At 55.0% G+C, this 18,372-nt stretch overlaps 1 protein-coding gene across 2 annotated transcripts in view; it reads right to left on the reverse strand.

Moving 5' to 3' along the window:
• Positions 1–18,372, reverse strand: part of STX1A (syntaxin 1A) — a 77,880-nt gene that overhangs the window by 3,220 nt on the left and 56,288 nt on the right. The window contains exons 5-9 of one of the 2 annotated variants that reach the window (XM_054084671.1): positions 18,168–18,241; positions 8,704–8,812; positions 2,992–3,065; positions 2,602–2,739; positions 447–557 (exon numbers count right to left, since the gene is read on the reverse strand). In XM_054084671.1, the coding sequence (XP_053940646.1) occupies positions 447–557; positions 2,602–2,739; positions 2,992–3,065; positions 8,704–8,812; positions 18,168–18,241 (506 nt within the window). Of the gene's footprint in view, positions 1–446; positions 640–2,601; positions 2,740–2,991; positions 3,066–8,703; positions 8,813–18,167; positions 18,242–18,372 lie in introns of those variants that run through there. The other variant, XM_054084672.1, reaches the window with a different exon arrangement.

Here is an 18,372-nt window from a genome sequence, read left to right on the forward strand (position 1 = left end):
GTCCTGGGCTGCCAGAGCTGAGCTGGTGGCCTCCAGGTCCCTGAGCTGCCACGCTGATATGGAACCAGGTGTGGAGAGCAGGACAGGCAGTTGGCACCATGCTCAGCATCAGAGCTGGACTGTGCCTTTCCTCTGCCTTATTTCAGCAAGGGAAAGTGGCTTTCATGGCAGACCTGGCCCGCAAGATCTATGCTGTCCTTTTTCCTCCCCCCACGCAGCACCCCTACCCCATAGCTCACGGTCAGCACTCAGGCAGCCTCTGCCTCAGCTGGTGCCACCAGCAGGACCTGTGCTGCACCCAGCGGTGTGGGGTAAAGTATCACCCAGGCCCCTGTGAGGCTGCACCACGCTCCGAGCAGGCAGGGGTGCGAGGCAGGGGTCTGGCCCCGCGCTGGAGGTGACGGCTGTGCAGGGGAAGTGGAGCCCCAGCCTGGCCCCTGACTCACCCGTCTGGCTTTGCTCTGGTACTTCACTGCTTTTTTGGTGTCGGACACAGCCCTCTCCACGTAGTCCACCGAGTGCTCCACGTTGTACTCGATGCGGTCAATCATCTCACCCTGCAGAGCGGGGACAGAGCCCACGTGCCCGTGGATGTGAGCTCCTTCCTGCTCCGTGCGGCTGTCACCCTGCCCGGCAGCCCTACAGGGGACAGAGAGGGACCGTCAGCTCCTGCGGGCAGTGGGGTCCCGGGGGCCCTGGTGTGGGGGTCCAGACCGCAGGCTCTGTCGCAGAGGGAACTCCGTGCAGGGCAACAAGCAAGGGTGAGGGTCAAGGGGGTTCCCCAGCCTGGTGTCTGCCCTGTCTTATATCTCAGGTGACATCAAAGCCATGACACGATCGACACTGCACCGCATGCTGCTGAAACAAGAGCTGTGGCAGGGGAGCAAGGACCACACTGGCAGCGCCACGTGGGATATTCACAAAAGGATGTGCATGCAGGGAGCACTCTGACCCGCACAAGCGCCTGGGCAAGAGTCGGGGGGCTCTGGCATGAGGCCGCAAGGAGGTTCCCCTCCTTGGGCAGCAGGGGATGTGGGGACACAGGCTGGGATGAGCTCCCCCAGTCTGTCCACCTCTTTTGTCCCCACCCTGGCTGCACAGGGGAGCAGATAGGTCCTGCAGCAGCTGGAGACAGAGTCTGACAGTTCATGGTGAGTGATGGGTGGGCAGCACGATGCCCAGGGCCCTCCTGCGTGGCACAGGGGCTGCAGAGCTGGGGCGGGCATGGCCAGCAGCTCTGCAATGCTCACTTCTCAGCCTAACGCTGGAAAGCACAGGGAATATGAGCCTTGCCAGCCCAGGGGAGCTCTGGTGTCACCCTAGCCCCAAGCATTGACCCCACCAGCTCCCTGCCTCGCCTTTCATTACAAGAAAGACACTGAGGGGCCAGAGAGTGTCCAGAGAAGGGGAACAAAGCTGGTGAAGGGGCTGGAGAACAAGTCTTACGAGGAGCGGCTGAGAGAGCTGGGGTTGTTAAGCCTGGAGAAGAGGAGGCTGAGGGGAGACCTCATCACTGTCTACAACTGCCTGAAAAGAGGTTGTGGTGAGGTGAGTGTTGGTCTCTTCTCCCAACCGATTGGTGATAGGACGAGTGGGAAGGACCTCAAGTTGCAGCAGGGCAGGTTCAGATTGGACATTAGGAAAATTCCTTCACCAAAAGGGTTCTCGGACACTGGCAGAGGCTGCCCAGAATGTGGTGGAGTCACCACCCATGGAGGGATTTAAAAGATGGGCAGATGAAGTGGTTACGGATATGATTTAGTAGTGGACAGGTACAGCTGGGCTTGATGATCTCAAAGGTCTTTTCCAGCCTAGGGATTCTATGATTCAAAAGCTGCTGCTTCTCCTTCCCACCCACTCCAGGCTTGAGGCAGAGCAGACGGTGCCAGCACTGCTGCCGGCTCAGTGTCCCTCTGCTCCCAGCGCCCGCAGCTCAGGGCTTCCCACCCCCCCGGGTGCTGGCACGTGCCAGTCCTTCTGTGGGGCAGGGATCTGAGGGACAGACGTGGGGCAGGGACCTGTGAATCCCTCAAAGCAGGCAGGACTTGGCACCAGTGCTGCTGTGCCATGGCCACTGGCAGCCCCTAAGTGCCACACGGGAGCCGCAGCCATGCAGGGTGCAGCCATGCAGAGCGGAGCATGCAACGCCGCCAGGGCTTTACCTGCCACTGGAGTCTCCTCAGGCCGGGGCAGCGTGGTGGGCAAGAATGGGGGTGAGCAGAGACACCGGACAGCAGGCCTGGCTGCAGGGCCAGGTGCCGCGGGCTGGCGGCACGGCCAGGGGCAGCCTGGCAGGACCACCGAGGCCGGTGGCACCCTGAGCGCACCCCGCAGCCCCGGTGTCCCAGGGGAGACGGACAGATCTCCGCCGGCCACCCCTTGTCCCCTCTAGAGCCCATCCCTGACCTCCTGCCCCAGGCATGAGGCAGCCCGACTCCGGGGTGCAGGGCAGGGGCGATGGCCCTGGGGCGCCCAGCTCAGCCCCAGCAGGAGCTGGGTCAGTCTCAGATGCAGTTCTTCCCCTCATGGGACAACTGTCAGCCCCACAGACATCCAACCTTGCCCAAGTGAAGCGTCCGTCAGGCCACAGCGCCTCCCTACCTGGCTCTCCACCAGCATGGCCATGTCCATGAACATGTCATGCAGCTCTCGGATGCTGTTCTCCAGTTTGATGATCTCGCTGTGTCGGGTCTCAATCTCATTCAGTGCCTGCTTGGTGATGTTTGAATCCATAATGATCTGCAAGAAGACAGCTGCTGAGCACCGTGCTCTGCCCCTCAGATGCCAGGATTAAGTGGACCAAGGGAGGGAAGAGTCGGAGCCCCTCCAGCCACCCAGTTTGTAGCAAACCCACCCTCCAGCCACAGCTGAGCACCGAGATCCCACCTCCTGCAGGATGTGTGCTCATCATTCCCATTCTGGGGCCACTGCTGGCCACACGTCCACCAGCCACCTCCCCTGCCAAGACCAGGAGCCAGTGCTGGTGCTTACCCCGGAGGAGAAGATGGCTGGGTTGCCGCTCTCCAGCATGTCCTCGAGCTCCTCACTGGTGGTGGTCCTGCCAGCTGCAAGTGACACAACGTGGGGCAGCCATGAGGGGTCTGTCCCAGCCCCGGGTCCCCCAGCCCTACTGCATGGTGGGTGTGCAGCTTTGAAGCCGTGGAGGTGCTGCACAGACACCGTTTGGGTTTAGGAATGGTTCTGTTATGTGCATGACCAAGGAGCCAAAAATAAAGCATTTGCCATCTCCCAAGGCTCTGCAAGAATTGATCAGTCCCGCCCCACTGTGAGAAACCAGGGTCACTGAGGCACAGAAAGGCAAGTGATGAGTGCACCTCAAGCTGCTTTTGAGCCTGGAAAGTCTGGGTTGCTTCTCTGGGCAGCCCAGGTGCCCCCAGTGCTGAAATGGGCGTTATTTAGGATTCTTGTGGCACACTTTTCTTGGCAATGACCACAGGGTTTATCTGAGCTAATAAATGTCTTGTTGGGTGTAAATGCCTGCCCAGTGCTAGAAGCTGGCCCTGCAGCCTTCTCTGCGCTGAGTAGGAGGGGCCCTGAAGGCTAGGGGGGCAGCTTGTGACATGCTGGGCAGGCTTTTGTAGTCATAGAATCATGGAAGGGTTTGGGTTGGAAGAGACCTCAAAGCCTACTCAGATCCAATCCCCTGCCATGGGCAGGGACACCTCCCACTGGATCAGGGACTCCAAGCCCCATCCAACCTGGCCTTGAACCCCTCCAGGGATGGGGCAGCCACCACTGCTCTGGGCAACCTGGGCCAGGGCCTCCCCACCCTCATCGTGAAGAATTTCTTCCTAATGTCCAATCTAAATCTTCCCCCTTCCAATTTAAAGCCATTCCCCCTCATCCTGTCACTCCAGGCCCTTGTAAAAAGCCCCTCCCCAGATTTTCCTGGAGCCCCTTTCATTTCTGGAAGCTGCTCTAAGGTCTCCCCACAGCCTTCTCTTCTCCAGGCTGAACAACCCCAACTCTCAGCGTTGGCATGTCTGACTGTCGCCGCCTTAAGGTGCATCAAGTCTTCCCTATTTATAGAGCCTTTGACGTGCACAATCGGGCAAACTGACAGCACAGCTGGGTGATGGGTGTGTGCTGTGGCACCAGAGGTTTCCCCGAGAGCTTCCCCAAGCGTCCTGCACGTCCTGATAGAGCTGCTCCTGCCCCCTGCCCTGGGAAGTGGTCGATGCGGACAGTCACTACATCACAGGACCAAGGGCAATGCAGTGTTCTGGAGGTGGAAAGTCTCAGTGGCTTCATGTCTCTGCCTGTCTGAGTTTCTGATGGCCCTACCACACCATGACCACATCATCTCTCACGTTCTTTTCTCGCCAGCTCAGGGCTGAATTCGCTCCTCTCTCTGTGCTGCAGCTCCCAGCAATGCTCTGTGCTGCTGCTCCCAGCAATGCTCTGTGCTGCTATGCTCAATGGCAGAGTGCTTCTCTCCAGGAAACTTTAGGGATGCCAAGGAAGAGATGGATGTACTCTGGAGGCTGAGCTCCAGTTCTCACGACTTTCCAGTGTTTTGCCAAGTCTCAGGGCAGGGTTTTTCCCCAGGCTCTTCCCTCTTTGTGGGCACCTTGTGTTGACTCAATCCTTTCATTCCCTGTGGTGGCTGTGCAGTAGCTCTGTAGTGACGTGGGCAGCAGATCAACCAAGTATCTAGCATGCTTTCATCTGGTTTTGTGGCTGTTGAGGAGCTAAGGACAGCCTTTCCAAACAAGGAAATGCAGCCAGCAGGCAGTGGACTCCCTCGGAAGTCCTCTGGGGTTCTGTAGGTTGGTTATACGGCTTTGGCAAGCTTGTGCTGGACGACATCAGTGAGATGCAGCTTCTGCGTCTCAGGTTTTGGCTCAGCATTAAAGCAAGCTCTTTCTGACCAGCTGTGGTCCTTGGCCAACCCTGCACTGGCTGCCTGGTTGATAATCCATATGACGCCTTTGCTGTGATCCTTTGCCTTGCTGCAGCTCTCACTGTCCCCAAAGAATTGTGGAATGGTTTGGGTTGGAAGGGACCTTAAATAAAGTCCATCCAGTTCCACCCCCTGCCATGGGCAGGGACACCTCCCACTGGATCAGGGGCTTCAAGCCCCATCCAACCTGGCCTGGAACATCTCCAGGGATGAGGCAGCCACCACTGCTCTGGGCAACCTGGGCCAGGGCCTCCCCACCCTCACAGCAAAACATTTCTTCTTAAGATCTAATATCATGCTCTGCAATAGCCCAGAAACCAACCATGTCCTGGGCTGCACCCAAAGCAGTGGGACCAGGGAGGATATTCTGCCCCTCTGCTCCACTCTGGTGAGACCCCACCTGGAGCCCTGCGTTCAGTTCTGGAGTCCTCAGCACAGGAAGGACATGGAGCTGTTGGAACGAGTCCAGAAGAGGCCATGGAGATGATCCAAGGGCTGGAGCACCTCCTATACAAGACAGGCTGAGAGAGTTGGGGTTGTTCAGCCTGGAGAAGAGAAGGCTGCGGGGAGAGCTTAGAGCAGCTTCCAGCAGTGAAAGGGGCTCCAGGAAAGCTGGGGAGGGACTCTGGGTCAGGGAGTGCAGGGAGAGGATGAGGGGCAATGGCTTTAAATTGAAAGGAGGAAGATTTAAATTAGACCTCAGGAGCGAGCACCTCCCTCCTCCAAGCCTCAAATCCAGTTTCTCTGGGAGCAAAACCTAATTAGATTTAAGATGTCATTTCTCATAAGGGACCAAATCAAGGAGTGACACCTCCTGCCGCAGGCAGCAGGGAGGCTCGTGCCTGGGGAGTGTGTTCCCAGCAGGAGATGCAGGGACACAGCTGGGGAAGGCACAGGACAGCCCCCGAGCATCTGTGCTGCTATCACCAACGCCAGGACACCGCATAGAGTAGAATCATGGAATGTTTGGGGTTGGAAGGGACCTCGAAGCCCATCCAGTTTCACACTCTGCCATGGGCAGGGACACCTCCCACTGGATCAGGGGCTTCAAACCCCATCCAACCTGGCCTTACCCCCAGGAATGGGGCAGCCACCACTGCTCTGGGACTGCACAGGGACTTTCCACTCTCATCGTGAAGAATTTCTTCCTAATATCTAGTCTAAATCTTCTCCTCCCCAATTTAAAACCGTTCCCCCTCACCCTCTCCCTGCACTCCCTGATCAAGAGCCCCTTCCCAGATTTTCCTGGAGCCCCTTTCAGCATTGGAAGCTGCTCTAAGGTCTCCCCGCAGCCCTCTCTTCTTCAGACTGAACAACCCCAACTCTCTCAGCCTGTCCTCATATGGGAAGTGCTCGAGCCCTCGGATCAACTCTGTGGCCTCCTCTGGACCCGTTCCATGCCCTTCTCATGTTGGGGATTCTAGAACTGGACACGGGACTGCAGGTGAGGTCTCGTCCTGTCATTCCTCCATGGCATTTGCAGACTCGGGATGCTTGGGAGCAGAGCGAGTGGGTAAATGGGAGGTGAGGGCAACAATTAAGGCTGGGGCAGAACCAGTGGGAGAGGAGAGGTCACCGGCTTCATAACATCAGACAGGCTCTGGCACTCAACGTGTGATGGATGGTGAGGGTCACTGAGGCACAACCCGCGGCACACCCAGAGACGGCAGTGTCTGCAGAAGAAGGGACAGATCCGGAGAGAGCTGTGGGGAACCCCAGGGGATGGCTGTGCCCCAGGGCAGTGACTCTATTACCATTTCTTCTACAACTGTCCTACTTCCAGAGCAAGAAGCAGATGTGGTTATGACTGAGAAGCTCGCCAGGCACTGGGGAGCCTCCCCAGAGCAGCTGAGAAGTCCCTGCCTTTATCCTTTCAAAACCCAAGTGATTTACTGGCTTTGCTGTCAGAGCTCCTGGCACTTTCTATCTTTGGATTCATCAGCTGAAAACGAGAGCTGGGGATTTCGTAGAGCTTTATGCAGTTGTCACATCCCAGCTGAGCTCTGCTCCAAAGAGCCCCGCTCTGTTCAGGAGCGCCCAGAAGAGCAGGGGCTGAAGGTGCTCCCGGAACAGCCCAAGACAAGCAGAGCCCTCTGCCCAGCGAAAGCCCTCCTAAGGAAACCTCAGTAACCTTTGTTGCTTTTGAGTATCCTTTTTGCCAGAAGAGACTTCCCACTGCCCAGACAGAGGAACGTAGCTTTGGCAAAGGATCGTGTACTTTCCCGGCACAGCCCCCATCCTGCCTCTGCCTCTGCTCCACCCCAAAGGGAAAGCCGACCCCTTACCAGCACTAACTGGGACGCCTCCGCTGCACAGCGGTGAGCCCCGAGCAGCCCATTCCTTGCGTCCCATCAGCGCTCTGCCAGCCCCTGCCAGCCCAGCAGGATGCACACAGCAAAGACAAAGAGAATTTCATATACCTCCATAATTTAAGCAGTCTTTGCAAAATCCACAATCAGAGAAACAAGAGGAAAGTTTCTTTCAGGTCTGCAGACAATGAAGGACCTGGCTAGGTGCTTTCCAGTCTTCTTCTTTCTTAGAAGGGAGGCAGAGGGATACATGAAATTCCCATTTACGGTGACTGGGTTTCACCTACAGACTGACGTTAGAATGAGTCAGTCAGCCAGAGCAGTGACACACTCATCATCCTGCTTTACAGTCAATGTCAAGCTCTTGTTGAGCCTCATGTCAGTCAGCCTCTCCATTCAGTCAGCATGAAACATTTCTATTGTTGTTGTACATCACAAAGACCAATCATAAGAGAGGAGAGGCTCGCACAGCCGAGCCTCCTTCTAGCCCTTCACAGAAAGCACCATAACCCACCAGCACACCGATTCCCAGAAATCTGCAGCTCGTGAAAGACATGCCCACAGGCGACATTCAAGGACACCACTCTGACTCAAAGATCTCCTACCCTATAATTCACGCTGAGCTGTGGAAGGGAACATCCATTTGGGAAGAGGATGTGCTCAAAATGAAAGAAAAAATTGGAAGCTTTTCCTGTGAGGGTGGGGAGGCCCTGACCCAGGCTGCCCAGAGCAGTGGGGGCTGCCCCATCCCTGGAGGGGTTCCAGGCCAGGTTGGATGGGCCTTGGAGCCCCTGATCCAGTGGGAGGTGTCCCTGCCCATGGCAGGGAGTGGGACTGGATGGGCTTTGAGGTCCATTTCACGATTCTATGATGATTCCACGACTCTGAATGACACAGGAAGATTTTACTGCCACAGTGGTGACAGCCTCAGAGCTGTCCTCTGGTCAGAGGATACCACTACTGCTGCTAAGATCCACCGCAGTCCTGGGTCCAGGGAGCTGCCTGGGGCAGGCACTGAGGCTCATGTTCCTCCTGCAGCAAGAGAAATCGCTGGGAGCTGTGAGTGCACCCATTTCAGGAGGTGACTTCTCTGGTTTTCTATTTAGTTCAGTTCACCCACAATGAAAAGCCCCCCGAGGAAAGCAGGGAGTCAGGGATTCCTGAATTCACCACTGTCTGCAAAAAAGAAGTTTCTCTCCCTGTGCTCTCTGCATTTAGGAAAATCTGAGGGGAGTTCTTGTGCTTTCCTGGATGTGGTTTCATGCTGAAATGCAAGGTACCAACACATCTACCCACCAGCAAGAGCTACGTTTCAGTTGCTCTCATAGGATTGTCCACGGCCCTCCTGCACCTTGGGATTCCACGGAGCCGTGCACAGCTGTAGGAGCCGCTCAGCCAGTGAGAGCTGGTGCAGGATGCAGCCCCATGGTGCGCACAGCCCGGCTGCCTTCCCCCTCCAGTTTTACTCACTGATCTCCAGCTGCCTCTGAATCCTGCCCTTGCAGCGCTCCCGGTAGTCGGTCTGTGTGGCGTTGTACTCGGACATCACCTCTACGAACTTGCGTGACAGCGTCGAGTGCTGCAGAGGGGAGAGGAGGAGAAAGCAGGGATGAGGGTGCTGCCCAGGGAGAGACCTGTGCTCCCCACCCAGGGAAGGCTCAGCCCCGAGCAACCCCCGCACCTCCAGCAGCAAAAGAACAGAATCAGAGAATCACAGAACGTCCTGAGTTGGAAGAGACCCACAAGGATCCTTGAGTCCAACTCCTGTCCCTGCACAGGACAACCCCAACGTTCACACTGTGGGGCTGAGGGTGTTGGCCAAACGCTTCTGTCAGCCTTGGTGCCGCGACTGCTTCCCTGGGAGCTGTTCCAGGGATCCACCACCCTCTGGGGAAGAACCTTTTCCTCATGTCCAACCTAACCCTCCCCTGGCACAGCTTCCTGCCATTCCCTCGGCTCCTGTCCTTGGTCACCAGAGAGAAGAGCTCAGCGCATGCTCCTCCTCCTCCCCTTGTGAGGAAGCTGCGGAGTGCGATGAGGTCTCCCCTCATTCTCCTCCAAGCTGAACAGACCCAGGGACTTCAGCTGCTCTTCACACTCTTCCCCTACAAACCCTTCCCCAGCTCCGTGCCCTCCTCTGGATGCTCTCCAGTACCTTTAGATCCTTTTTATCCTGTGTCTCCCAGAACTGCCCCAGTGTTCAAGGTGGAGCCGCCCCAGTGTGGAGCAGAGCAGGACAATCCCCTCCCTGGCCCGGCTGGCGATGCCATGCTGGATGCACCCAGGACACGGTTGCCCTCTTGGCCGCCAGGGCCCTGCTGGCTCATGGTCAGCTTGTTGTCCCCCAGCACCCCCAGATCCCTTTCCGCAGGGCTGCTCTCCAGCCTCGTGCTCCCCGGTCTATATGGACACCCAGGGTTGCCAGGTATATCCCCGTATATGTCAAGCAAAGCCAGATCAGAAACTGTATCAAGCAAGAAACAGATGCCTCTTCAATCATGCAGCAGAAGCAACAGCTCGTGCCTGGTGGGACTGCCACATCCAGCACACATGTCCTGGGCACTCAGCGCCACACTCTCACACGCAGCGGTCACCCTCGAACTGGGAGCAGCAGACAGCCCTGCTGTGTCACCCCAGCCTCCCAGGAGCACAAAGGAATCATAGAATCATGGAATGTTTTGAGTTGGAAGGGACCTTGAAGATCATCTAATTCCAAGCCCCCCTGCAGGGACACCTCCCACTGGATCAGAGGCTCAAAGTCCCATCCAACCTGGTCTTCAACACCTTCAGGGATGGGGCAGCCATGACTTCCCTGGGCCAATTCTTCCCTCATTGTGAAGAATTTCCTCCTTATGTCTAGTCTAAATCTTCCTCTCTCCAATTTAAAGCCATTCGCCCTCATCTTATCACTGTGATGGGAGATGAGAGGAGAGGAGGTGATGGAAAAGGGATAGGAAAAGAGCATCCTCAGAAAGAATCAGAAAGAAGATACAGAGAAATCGGCATGATGAAGAAAATCCTGATGAGCGTTCTCTCTGCAACTACCAGGGCCACCAGCATGGCCTGAGCTCATCTCTAGAGAGTTCCAGCTCACAGAGAGCCCAACCGAAGGGCTGCTCCGAGCCCTGCTGAGCTGGAATGGCTCGGTGCAACACAGCATCTCTGTGGGGTCAAACAGTGCTGTACCTCCAGAGCAGTCCCAGCCAGCACATTCCTGCCTCCAGGAGACGGCACTGGAGACACTCTTGTGGTCACTTTGCAGCTATTCTAAGCAAGCAGCAACTTGGTATTTATGGCACAGCCTCAGCTCATCTTCTTTCTTGTCTGCTGGCAAACCTCACACGCAAGCTCCCGGCAGCTCCGGGGCAGCAGGCAGGCTCTGCTCTAGAGGGATCCAAGCCAAAGCAAGGTCAAACCAGCTCCTGAGGATCACAGCGTGGAATCTGGCAAAGACGTGCTGTGCTATCCAGTCAACTCTTCATCTGTCTTCTCCAAATTGCTTTCCTAAAATCCAGTTCATTCTCCTTTGGCTGAAAAGCATCAACATATGTTGATCTGCAACCAAATATAGCCCGGGTGTGCAACGACACCCCTTTCTGCTCAGCACTACCCCACGCCGTAGCTCTCTTCCTTAAGAAGTTACTTAACTTAGTGTTTATTTTTGTCAGATTGTTATTTTCTGTTCCCACGGGCATCCCACGTGTCTATGAGATATATTGGATTTTTGAAGGAACGCCCACTTTCATGCAAAATGGGCTGGAGAAGAAGAGGCTGAAGGGAGACCTCATCACTCTCTGCAGCCCCTGGAAAGGAGGCTCTGGTGAGGTGGGTGCTGGGCTCTTCTCCCAAGTAACAAGCAATAGGACAAGAGGAAATGGCCTCAAGTTGTCCCAGGGGAGGTTTAGATTGGATATTAGGGAAAATTTATCTACTGCCAGAGTGATGAAGCCCTGGCAGAGGCTGCCCAGGGCAGTGGGGGAGTCTCCATCCCTGGAGGGTGTTGCCATGGCGCGTGGGGCCATGGTTTAGCAGGTACAGTGGGGATGGGCTGATGGATGGACCAGATGAGCTCAGAGGGCTTTTCCAATCTTAACAATTCCATGATTCTGTAAGTCTTCTCTCCCTAAATGTGGGGAAAGCAGCCCAACTTTCTTACCCACTAGGGTGCAATTCCAAAGAGCTCACACAGCTCTGGGTGCACACAAGGAGCTTCAAATCCCCCCAAAATATGCACTAAAAGCTGAGACATTGACCTTCAATGTTTTAAACGATGAGAAAGACATTTCTGAAGTGCTCAAGCAGAATGGGGGATGGCAGCCTTCCTCCTGAGCTCATCAGGATTATGGGGGGAGCAGAGATCCAACCCTTGAGTTCCCACCAGCTGGGTTTGGCATAGTGATGAATGCATCCAAGCGAGGTGAATATTTCCACCACATCGGCTTAGATAAACCAAGCCCAAAAGCAAGCAGAGCAAAAGCTATTCTGAATATCAAGGACAGAAAGTACTGACATTTGGAAGAATGTAAATAGCTTTTGCTCTGTTCTGAACTCAAAATCTGATACTTTTAGAAATACTGAAAATATTGTCAAGATATCTGGGAATTGGCAAAGTTCCTGGGCTGTGGATGCCCTTGGGAACTGCAACCCCAAATCTGCCCATATTTTCTTGCTGCTGGTGAGTTGCCCCAGGTAGGGCACTTCGTTCCATATGAGGCCAGGCTGAGAGAGTTGGGGTTGTTCAGCCTGGAGAAGAGAAGGCTACGGAGAGACCTTAGAGCAGCTTCCAGTGCTGAAAGGGGCTCCAGGAAAGCTGGGGAGGGGCTCTTGATGAGGGAGGGCAGGGATGGGACGAGGGAGAACGATTTTGAGCTGCAAAAGGGGAGATTGAGATGAGATCTTACGATGAAATGTTTTGCTGTGAGGGTGGGGAGGCCCTAGCCCAGGTTGCCCAGAGCAGTGGTGGCTGCCCCATCCCTGGAGGGGTTCCAGGCCAGGTTGGATGGGGCTTGGAGCCCCTGATCCAGTGGGTGGTGTCCCTGCCCATGGCAGGGAGTGGGACTGGATGGGCTTTGAGGTCCCTTCCAACCCAAACCACTCCATGATTCTATGAGGTGATGTCTTACCACTTAAAAACATGTTTCAGCCTGAAAAGCGCCTTAACACAAGCTCAGCCCACACTGTTCCTGGCTGACAGCTCCAGCAGTCACATCGGCGCAGCTCCCCTGTCAGGCACACACAGCCCGGCAGCGCTGCTCACCGGCCCCGCCGGAGCTGTCAGCTCCTCTTACCCACAGAGCGTGGTGACAAGCAAAGGCAGCAACACAACCCTGGGACACCACCACCCTGTGCCCTGCACGCCTCCCGTCCTGCACACGTGAGCGTGCACGCTGGCCACAGCATCCCGGAGAAGATGAAAAGCCACAGGAGCTTCTAGTTGGAGAGCACTAGCAGAGCACTAGCAGAGCACTTTGGGCAGAAGCCAAAGCCCCCAGGTGGAGCATTGTCCACTTTGGCACACAACACAGGGCTCCAAGCTGCAGCCCTGAGCAGCTCCTCTTCCCAATCAGCTGCAAAGCCTAGAGAAACGCTAAGAAATACCCAAATTACACAAAAATTCACCACTTCCATGACTGAGTGGTCCACGGCTTGTTGGAGTTGGGGTTCTGCAGCCTGGAGAAGAAGAAGGCTGTGGGAAGACCTCACTGTGGCCACTCAATACTTAAAGGGGGCCAAAAGGAAAGAGAGATTCGTGACCAGGGTCTGCAGTGACAGGACACGGATAATGGTTTTAAACTGAATGACAGCGGAGTTAGGGTGGACAGAGGGAGGAAATGTTTTGCTGTGAGGGTGGGGAGGCCCTGGCCCAGGTTGCCCAGAGCAGTGGTGGCTGCCCCATCCCTGGAGGGGTTCAAGGCCAGGTTGGATGGGCCTTGGAGCCCCTGATCCAGTGGGAGATCAGGCAGGGGGATTGGATTAGATGTTCCTGCAGGTCCCTTTGAACCCAAATCATTCCATGACTCTATGGTGGAGCAGAGCTCTGAATCTGCTTTGTCATGTGCCAGAGTGATGTCTGAACCCCAAAGCTTCAACACGCAGCAAATCTAAACACTCCTCAAATTTACAGCCCTGGGCTATACAGCACCAGCTTGTGGCCAACTCTAGTTTCATAGAATCATAGAACCACAGAATGCTTTAGGCTGGAAGGGGCCTCAAAGCCCATCCAGTCCCACCCCCTGCCATGGGCAGGGACACCTCCCACTGGATCAGGGGCTCCAAGTCCCATCCAACCTGGCCTGGAACCCCTCCAGGGATGGGGCAGCCACCAGACTGCACTGCGTCTTGCTGGGGGTTGTCTCAGCAAAGATCACCAGAAGGTTGGCCAACGCACACTAAGAACTACTCAATAACTCTGTGTTGGGGCAGAAGACAAAGCTACAGCCCAGAGAAAGCTGACTTAAAGAAGCTGTGATGATCTCACTGGGTATCCTGAGTTCAAGTTCTGGAGTCCTCAGCACAGGAAGGACATGGAGCTGTTGGAGTGAGGCCAGAGGAGGCCAGGAGATGATGAGAGGACTGGAGCACCTCCCATATGAGGACAGGCTGAGAGAGTTGTGGTGGTTCAGCCTGGAGAAGAGAAGGCTAAAGGGAGACCTTGGAGAAGCTTCCAGTACTGAAACGGGCTCCAGGAAAGCTGGGGAGGTGCTTGGGGTCAGGAAGGGCAGGGACAGGACGAGGGGAAATGGTTTTGAGCTGCAAGAGGGGAGATTGAGATGAGTTCTTAGGCAGAAATGTTTGCTGTGAGAATGGGGAGGCCCTGGCCCAGGTTGCCCAGAGCAGTGGTGGCTGCCCCATCCCTGGAGGGGTTCAAGGCCAGGTTGGATGGGGCTTGGAGCCCCGTAATGCAGTGGAAGGTGTCCCTGCCCATGGCAGAGGGTGGAACTGGGTGGGCTTTGAGAGCCCTTCCAACCCAAACTATTCCATGATTCTATGACAAGACACAAGGGAGAGGCTCACAGCCCCACCCCAATGACACCGCCCTGAACCCGATGTGCGTGTCCTCAACGCGGCCCCTCACAATGCAGATGGTTTCCCTGGCCACCACAGTGTGATTCCCTCTGGGGAAACATCTCCAGCCTGGCTGAGCTCTCACTGCTCAAGCCTGTGCCAAGGTGGGACAGGCATGGCCGCTTAAAATATCGACATGACCTAAAGAAGCTCAGCACCAGCAAATCCCAGTGTGAGACTGAGCTGAAGTTGATTTAGTCAAGAAAAATAAATTTCAAATAAAGGTGCTTTCGCTCCCTCCTTGATTCACTCATTTTCTCATGCCCTAAGCTCCCATGCACCACGAGGCGTACGGCGAACAGCACTCGTGTGTGACACGTCCTACAGACCCCCCTCACCTCCTGGGCTCTTTTCTACTGGTGGCCACAGAGGGGTTTAGGATGCACCTTCTGCGCTTGCCAGGAGCTGCCAGCAAAGCTGCTCTTCCATCCCACTGCCCCATCCTGTCTCAGGGTCATCAGGCAGCCCAGCTGATTTACAACTATGGATTGATTTAAATCGCACGAGACCCTCAGAGGTCCTCTCACCTCCAGTTCTGGAGTGAGCTGCCCCATGATTTTCCATCCTAAGCCTTCTTACGAGCTGCATGTATCCATGCTGGCATCCCAATGACCTTTTGGGTTAGGTGCCACCAGCCCAAGCCATTCTTGTATCCCTTCTTCCATCCTCTCTGCTACTTCCATTCCATTTATCCCTTTCTTACCTCTACCTAAAGGAGACAGACAGGACGTTGCCTGCTCAGGAGCAGTGAAAGGACAAAGTGCTCGTGCCATTTCCCAAGGCATAAACATTTCAACAAGACCTTTGCAGCAAGGACCAAGCAAATGAACACCGCAGAGCACAGAGAACAGTCCAGAGAGCCATGGACCATGCGTTGTCATCAGACTCATAGAATCAAGGAATGTCAAGGATGATATAGAATCAAGGAGCCCCCAAGGATGCCACAAGTTCCAGAGAAGAGCAACAAAGCTAGTGAAAGGGCTGGACAACAAATCTTATGAGGAGCAGCTGAGGGAACTGGTGTTGTTTAGCCTGGAAAAAAGGAGACTGAGACCTCATCACTGTCTACAGTTGCCTGAAAGGAGGTTGCAGCGAGGTGGGTGTTGGTCTCTTCTCCCAACTAAAAAGAGACAGTATGAGAGGAAACAACCTCAAGTTGTACCAGGGCAGGTTCAGATTAGACATTAGGAAAAATTCCTTCACCAAAAGGGTTCTCAGGCACTGGCAGAGGCTGCCCAGGGAGGTGGTGGAGTACCCATCCCCAGAGGGATTTAAAAGAAGGGCAGATGAAGTGCTTAGGGATCCGGTTTAGTAGTGGACAGGTACGGTTGGGCTTGATGATCTCAAGGGTCTTTTCCAACCTAGTGATTCTATGATTCAACCCAGCACTAATGGACAGTTTTAGATCCACTTTTCTCTAAAGCCTGGAGTTAATGACATATTTGGGGCTGCAGCGTCAGGTGCCATCCACCCTCTCGCACACGGTGCAAGCAGAGCAGGGCAGCTCTGGTCAGCATGAAGTCTTGCACACGTGCTGGGGCCATGGTGCCACTGCAGCCTGTGCCTGATGCAGGTAAACTTGCACTGCTGACTGATCCAACAGAGGCCCCTGGAGCCATGGCCTTGGTCTCTCCTGCCTCCATTCCAACATGCTCTGCTATCCTGGGGTGTCCAAGACAACTGCATAGCTCTGATTTCAGAAATACAGTAAAAACTTGTCCTATTTTCACAAAGTACACGAGTTAGGAATTCGAGCCCTGGTTTCAAAAGCAGCTGGAGACCAGGGGTAACCTTGTCTTAGGAGATGTCAGGTTATCAGCAGTCAAATGCTTCTGAGATAACCTGAGAGGATGCCACCAGCTGTGTGAGGGGCACATGATGCTCAGTCCCCAGCTCCCCCTCAATGTCCTGTTCCTCAGCCCTCCCCAGGTGCTTTGTGATGCCGCCCCAGGTCATGTCTGCCTGCTGCTTCCTCAAGAAAATCTTCTTTTGGCACTTCTGCCAAGTCCTTCGTCTTGACCAACGCCACTGACTGTGGTCTCTCTGTTGGTGCTCTCAGAGCCTTCCCACTAGCACTCACTGCAGATATCAGAGAGATGTTTCTGACCTGCCCTTGCTTTCCAGGCCAGGACTCCAGCAGCACTCAGCACGGACATCTGCAGCAATCAGACCTTCCCCCTGCAATCAGCTGCCTCTGAGAGAGAAAATCCTCTCTGCAGGACACTCCGACACTTCTTTCATCAAATATTTCTAAGCCATTTCTTGACTTGGGGGGAATGTGGAAGGAGAGTTTCTCAGAGCTGCAGGTGGAAGGGACTTCAGAAGGTCACAGAATCACAGGACCACAGAATGATTTGGGTTGGAAGGAACCTCAGAGCCCATCCAGTTCCACCCCCTGCCATGGGCAGGGACACCTCCCACTGGATCAGGGGCTCCAAACCCCATCCAACCTGGCCTGGAACCCCTCCAGGGATGGGGCAGCCACCACTGCTCTGGGCAACCTGGGCCAGGGCCTCCCCACCCTCACAGCAAAACATTTCTCCCTAAGATCTCATCCCAATCTCCCCTCTTGCAGCTCAAAAACATCTCCAGTAATCCTGTCCCTGCCCTCCCTGATCCAGAGCACCTCCCCAGCTTTCCTGGAGCCCCTTTCAGGACTGGAAGCTGCTCTGAGGTCTCCCCGCAGCCTTCTCCAGGCTGAACAACCCCAGTTCTCTCAGCCTGGTCTCGTACAGGAGGTGCTCCAGCCCTCAGATCATCTCCGTGCCCTCCTCTGGATTCGCTCCAACAGCTCCATGTCCTCTGTGTGGTGAGGACTCCAGGACTGGACACAGAGCTCCAGGTGGGTTCTCACTAGAATGGAGCAGAGGGGCAGAATCCCCTCCCTCATGCTGGTGGTCACGCTTCTGATGCAGCCCAACCTTCAGCTCCAAGCAGGGTTGGTGACTTCCAGTTTCTAGTGCATAGTGGGATCTATCAACAAGCCTCATGTCCCTCCAGCCCTGTGTCTGGTAGAGCCAACCCTGTGCACCCTGCCTTGGCTGCAGACAGAAGTGAGAGCAGCACAATCATTCATCACAACTGAACATATCTCAGCCCTGGGACCACTCGGGCAGAGGAAAGGGAAGTACGTCCTGTCTGTCTCTACCTCTGCCTCTGGCTAACCCTGCCAAGAAGCTCATCAAATGTGCTACTTACAAGTGGTTTCATGGGAACAAGAGAAAGAATTGTGTCTGTCTAATTTTAAGACTAACATTTCCTCAACTGCAAAGCCACATCGATGCCTGGTGGAGGGGCAACCATAGCCCCAACAGGGAAGAACATCTCCAGCAGCCTGCAGGCCTGCACAACCCTCTCTAAAGGACCACCCATCCTCTTAGCTTCAGCAAAATCTTAGGTGAGCTACCCAGCTGCAGCAGTGAGCCCTGGTCTCAATTACAAGCAGTTCAAGCATCCTTCCAGGCACTGCCGAAACACTCAGAGCCTTCAGGTTTCAGGCAAACGTTCTCCCTGCCAAGCTGGCCCTTCAGAGGATGTTTTTGCCCCACTCAAGATTACCTTTAGGGAGACACTTAAGAGGGATGTGCAGAAACCCACATTCCTGTTTGTCCCTGCAGACCCCCAGACTTGCATGCAAGGTGCACACTGCCCTCCCTCCACATGTACTCACATCCCAGTCCTTTCAGGCTGGCTTTCTTGCTGATCCATTTGGAAATGTGCTGCACTGCTTTGCCCAGTATCTGCACACCAGAGCTCGACTGCTCTAAAGCCAAGCACAGCCCTCCTCTCCCGTCACCTCCTGGGATCCCTAAACCACCTCCAGCTGCTTTCCATCCTTCTCTTCCTAGTGCCACAGGGCAGAGACTCACCTGAGTTTTCCTTATCCGCAGGTCAGCAGATGACCTGTTCAGTCCTTCCTCTTGTTCAATACTCTGCTCAATACCTGGTCGAGGCAGAAGGACACAGATTAGTTCACACTGTTTAGAGAAGAAAAAAGGGATTGTTTGATGAGAGGAGTGTAAATTACTGAAGGCCGTGAATCGAGGAACATCTGGCACTGAGCAGTCCCCAGTT

Source organism: Cuculus canorus, chromosome 20 (genome assembly GCF_017976375.1).
Source record: "Cuculus canorus isolate bCucCan1 chromosome 20, bCucCan1.pri, whole genome shotgun sequence".
Classification (NCBI taxonomy): domain Eukaryota; kingdom Metazoa; phylum Chordata; class Aves; order Cuculiformes; family Cuculidae; genus Cuculus; species Cuculus canorus.